Raw genomic sequence first — 6,000 nt, forward strand, 5'->3', positions numbered from 1 at the left:
CTCGTCATCCTTGCTTCTAAGGAGCATTCTGGTTGTACTTTCCATCTCTACTACTCTAAAATTCCAGAATTCCATCCCTCTAACTATACTGTTAACCCTTTAAACCCTTTGCCGTCAAGCCAATTCTAACTTACAGCGACCCTATAGGACAGAGTAGAACTGCCCCATAGGATTTCCAAGGAGCAGCTGGTGGATTTGAACTGCTGACCTTTTGGATAGCAGCCAAGCTCTTAACCACTGAGCCACCAGGATTCCAGCTATACTGTTAGTTCCTGGAAAACAGGTACATGTTCTCAGAGTATTATCCAAAGATTCCTTATATCAGAATCATCTGGGACATTTGATAAAATGCAGATTCATAGGCCCTATCCCCAGGGCTACTAAGTTACAATGTGTGGAACTTGCTTCCCGGCTTACACACACAGAACATTGAGAACCACTGCTTCTAGCACATGATTTGTACTAAGTAGTGGTCAATAAGCCATTATTGATCGTTGATGCCGCTGTGGCAGTGAACCCAGCCGATTCAATTGAATAAGCCATCAGAGGTAGGCAAAATAACTCAGTAAATAGATTTTTTTTGCCACATAAAAACATCATCAAGAAAGTATGAAAACAAACAAAAAGAAGCTGCAGCTTGGCTAAGTATCAAAACTACCAGCATATACCATATATTTTAAACTTGTCTTTATTTCCTTATTTCTACCAAATACAAATAAAGTACCAACCTCAATATTCAAAGTCAGGCTTATAGTAGTCTCATCATTCCAAAGCATTAATTGCACAGAACTTGGAAGAAAGTAAACAGAAAAAAGTTTCTAAATTCAAGAAACATGCAGTCATCAAGCACTTCACTATCTTTTCAGACAGGATCCCTTGGCCTCCTCTTTAACATAATTACTAAAAGCCTTGGCTCTCTGATTTTCTAAGCACAAAGAGATGAGAAATTTGAAACCAACAGGCATAATGTAAAGAAGAAAACTGACAACAAACACTAAAGATGGAGATACAACAAGAAAAAAAGCAGATATAGAATGAACATAATGAATGTTCTTTATGATGATCATAACTGACTAAGAAAAGGGCCAATTCTGTACAAAATCCTTGTTTAGGATTCTAAGGAAATATATAATACATTTTCAGCAAACTTTATTCTTGGACTTAAAAAGGTTATAGCGCTTGAAGAGGAAAGGTTCATTTATTTAGAATCTTCATCTTATTTAGAACATCTATCATGACCCTAAAATCCTCACAACTGGACCAATAAGCAACAAAATGATAAATGGAGAAAAAACTGAAGTTGTCAAGAATTTCATTTTATTGGATACACAATCAACACCCGTGGAAACAGGAGTCAAGTAATCAAACGACTTATTGCATTGGGTAAATCTGTTGCAAAAGACCTCTTTAAAGTGTTGAAAAGCAAAGATGTCACTTTGAAGAGTAAGGTGCACCTGTCCCAAGACATGGTATTTTCAGTTGTCTCATATGCATGCAAAAGCTGGATGATGAATAAGGAAAATAGAAGAATTGACACCTTTGAATTATGGTGTTGCTGAAGAATATTGAACACACCATGGATTACCAAGGGAACGAACAAATCTGTCTTGGAAGAAGTACAGCCAGAATGCTCCTCAGAAGCAAGGATGGTGAGACTTCACCTGACGTACTTTGAACATGTTATCAGGAGGGATCAGTCCCAGGAGAAGGCCATCACGCTTGGTAAAGTAGAGGGTCAATGAAAAAGAGGAAGACCCTCAACGAGATGGATTGACACAGTGGCTGCAACAATGGGCTCGAACACACCAATGATTGTGAGGATAGTGCAGGACTGGTCTGTGTTTCATTCTGTTGTACATAGGGTTGCTCTGAGAGGAACCAACTCAGTGGCACCTAACAAAAACATCATGGCCCAATGAAGTAAGATACATGAGGAGTTAATAGAGCATAATTGGTTTGGTTTTCAGATTGAAGGAAAGAACAAAAAGGGCCTCATATGCCAAGATTCTAAGGATATATAAGCCCAGTTCTGTAGCCCTTCGTCTCAGAGATGACTGTGAAAATGCTGATGTAAGATGGAAAGACTTGGAGTACATTAAGATAATCAACTCTGCAGAAATAATTAGGAGCAAGTCCTACTTCAAGGCACATGCTTCCAAGAATACGGGACAATAGCCAAATGGAAAAAGAAAAAAAGGCACTACCAAAGAATAAAACTCCCTACGTAATACCGAAATATTTCAAGGCTAAGGGGTCATTTCTAGAAATGATATTTACTGAATGAGCTCTTAAAATCTAAAAGAAGTTCAACAGAGATGGAGAACATAGAGTTTGGTGGCAAAAGAACGAAGAAATAAGGCTAACAAGGTACTTACAGGTTGGTTCACAACGGGCCTTATAAATCACATTAAGGGATTTGGACATTATTCTAGAGACAATAGGATGTCATTAAAGGGAACAGACTAGGTATGACTCAACATGCATCATAGAAGAAACACTCCAACTACAGAGTGGAGATCAGTTTGCATGGGAACAAGACTTTAGAAAGTAAGACCAGTTAGAGGCTCTTGCAGTGGTCTAAGTAGGAAACAACATTGGATTAAATTAGGGTGACAGCAGGAAAGGTGGAAAAAGTAGATGAGTTCAAGGGATACGTGGGAGGCAAAATGACAGATCTTGGTAATTGATTCAATATGGAAAGTGAAGGGTAGAAAATTGCCAAGAATGATTACAAGTTCCTGGCTTTAGCGACCAGGTGCATGGTGATACATTTCGCTGAAACGGGAAAATGAAACAGGAGCAGGTTCAGTTTCTTTCTGTTTGTTTTTTTTTTGGGGGGGGGGGAGATGGAGATGATGAGGCAACAGTAGTTTTGCACTTGCCTGCTTTAAGGAGTTTGTGGAATAGCCAAATGGACATGTCCAATAGATAGCTGGATAAAGAGGTCTGACACAAGTTAGGAACAGAGATTCAAAGGACAGTCACTGGCAAATATAACAATGCCATGTGAATGGATGAAATCACTTAGGGAAGACCTGTATGTTAGGAAGAGTACCTCCAACAGAAAAAAGAAAAACACCAACACCTGAGAGATGAACACAAGAACAGAAGACTACAAAAGAAATTATAAAAGATGCTTAGTATTACAAAATGTAAAGATTTTTATATCACAAATCAAAGTATTGTGGAAAATATTGCAGAAAGCATAGCCATAAAAGTATGACGAAAACGAGGTATAATATTTACTATTGGTACCATGCCCAGATCCCATTTTTTGAGCCAGTTGTACCCATTCCCCAGTTACCATAGGTAAAAGGGAGCCATCTCTTCCTAAAATGCCTGGGTGGGTACCCCTTCCTCCAGTGGGCCCACAGGCAATGACTGATACATACAAAATCCCAGACCCCTTGCCTCAAGGTAGGACAAATCTGTGGTGCCATTCAAGTTCAAATCTACCCATGGGGTCAAACTGAGGCAAGGCTTCAAAAGAAATCACACCTTTCCTTTACTTCTTCCCCTTAGCTACCTTGATTCCTTACTTCCTTATAAGTTTCTCCTGAGAGCATTTCCTCACTAAATCATTTGCTCAAGAATCCTCATCTCAGGCTCTGCTTCTAGAGAACTTAGTCTAAGACATCAGGAAATTGTGGTGTCTTTGAAATCAAAGAAGGAATTATTCTTAAACTATATATTTATATTTTATGCATGTTTCTATATACATGTTTTATTTCATAATAGAAGAATGTTAAGAAGAGAGGGAGGAGTCAACCATTTTGAATACTGCTACATGTTACTAAAGAAACTGAGTAATACAAGGACAGACAAGTGTTCCTTTTAGCAACACAGCCAACATCAGTGATCATGGTTATAGGTGTTGCCTTCGAGTAGCGGAATAGGAAGTCAGACAGCAACAGGTAGAAAAATGAGTGGGAAGGGAGGAAGTAAAGACAATTATGTACAGCATCCCTTTGGTAAGTATGGTTGCAAAGGGGAGGAAAGACATAATGCACTACCTGGAATGAAGACTTTTTTTATTTAAGATGGGAGGTTCTTGATCACATTTAAATGCTAATGGAACAGATCCAATAGAAAGGGACGGGTTGAAAATATATGAAAGAGTGACAATTAAAAGCAAAAGGCTAGATTAAAAACAAACAAACCCATTGCCCTCGAGTAAATTCTGATTCATAGTGACTGTAAAGGACAGAGTAGAACTGCCCTATTGGGTTCCCAAGGAGCACCTGGTGGATTCAAACTGCTGATCTTTTGGTTAGCAGCCACAGCGCTTAACCACTACACCACCAAGCCTAGCTAGAACTACTTTTAAGATGTTACAGAGGGGATTCAAGTCAGCTAGGGAGCTTGAGATCTCTTTCCACCTTGAGAGTCTGAGTTGATTATTCTTTGCCCAATACAATGTATTGTCTAAGTTTCAGGGACCAGAGTACTTGGGTTCATCTGGGGGGGGGGAATCAGAGGTTTTGGGCTGAGGCAAACATTTATCATAAATGGTTCTTACCCGCCAATATCCTGCTTCACAAAGTCCCCAGGTTCTTGTCGTCTTGATTCACCTTGACCAGTTGCTTCTGGGAAAATGTTGATCAGGAAGAGAAGCCCAAGGCTGCTCACGTAGAAGTTACTCATTTGTTTGAGTATCATCTTCTTGGGCACCAACCTGTGAGATCCACAGTTCAGGGAAAGAGAAAAGGGAAAGGTGTAGAAGACAAAGGGGTAGAGGAGAAAGAGGTTAAAAAAAAAAAAGGTTTTGTTCAACTCTATTAGAGCCTATCCCACTTCTCTGATACATACTCCATGCTTAATATGACAGCCCTCTTTCTCCAACTAACCAATCCCACAAAAATTCACACCCAATATACCACCCTCCTGAAAATACCCAGAGCCCATCCAAGAAAGGATGTAAAGGGCAATGTAAAGAGCACTAGCTCAGTTGTCAGGAGTCCTCGGTTCTAATTTCCTCTTTCCCTGTCTCCCTGTGTGACTAGGTGACCCTCAGTATACTTCCCTCAGCATCAGTTACCTCTTAGCATAATCCAAAAGCTGCAAATAACCTCTCATATCTTCATTTTATGTGCTTCCAACTCCCTGTTTGATCTTTAGTATCACAAAGGTCTGTGCCATAGGTTGTAGGAAATCCAAGGATATTAATACCTGGAGTCTCTTTATAGTATTTTGGGGATTGATTCTCATCTTGATAGAGTTAAGCAATTTTCCAAAAGATCGAAGGGCCTGGAGTAGATAGACAGCTTCCTTTGCATCAGGCTGAGAAAGCGTTGAATGATGAGACACTATGGCTTTTTTTTTTTTGTACTTTAGATGGTTTACAGAACAAACTAGTTTCTCATTAAACATTTAGTACACATATTGTTTTATGACATTGGTTAACAACCCCCACAACATGTCAACACTCTCCCTTCTCAACCTTGGGCTCCCTATTACCAGCTTTCCTGTCCCCTCCTGCCTCCTAGTCCTTGTCCCTGGGTCGTTGTACCCCTTTAGTCTTGTTCTGCTCTATTGGCCTGTCTAATCTTTGGCTGAAGGGTGAACCTCAGGAGTGACTTCATTATTGAGCTAAAAGAGTGTCTGGGAGCCATACTCTCAGGGTTTCTCCAGTCTCTGTCAGGCCAGTAAGTCTGGTCTTTTTTTCTGAGTTAGAATTTTGTTATACATTTTTCTCCAGCTCTGTCCAGGACCCTCTACTGTGATTCATGTCAGAGCAGTCGGTGGTGGTAGCTGGGCACCATCTGGTTGTACTGGGCTCAGTCTGGTGGAGGCCGCAGTAGATGTGGTTCATTAGTCCTTTGGACTAATCTTTCCCTTGTATGTTTAGTTTTCTTCATTCTTCCTTGCTCCCGAAGGGGTGAGTGAGGCCAGTGGAGTATCTTAGACGGCCACTCACAGGCTTTGAAGACCCCAGACTCTACTCACCAAAGTAGAATGTAGAACATTTCCTTTATAAACTTCGTTATGCCAATGGAACTA

The 6,000-nt window shown here is 40.2% G+C and overlaps 1 protein-coding gene across 1 annotated transcript in view; it reads right to left on the reverse strand.

Moving 5' to 3' along the window:
* GABRA3 (gamma-aminobutyric acid type A receptor subunit alpha3) overlaps positions 1-5,460 on the reverse strand; it is a 172,844-nt gene extending 167,384 nt beyond the window's left edge. The window contains exon 1 of the mRNA XM_003421224.4: positions 4,520-5,460. Within this exon, the coding sequence (XP_003421272.1) occupies positions 4,520-4,659 (140 nt within the window). The 5' untranslated portion in view covers positions 4,660-5,460. The remainder of the gene's footprint in view (positions 1-4,519) is intronic.
* Positions 5,461-6,000: the final 540 nt, after the last annotated feature.

This window comes from Loxodonta africana, chromosome X, assembly GCF_030014295.1.
Source record: "Loxodonta africana isolate mLoxAfr1 chromosome X, mLoxAfr1.hap2, whole genome shotgun sequence".
Lineage (NCBI taxonomy): Eukaryota > Metazoa > Chordata > Mammalia > Proboscidea > Elephantidae > Loxodonta > Loxodonta africana.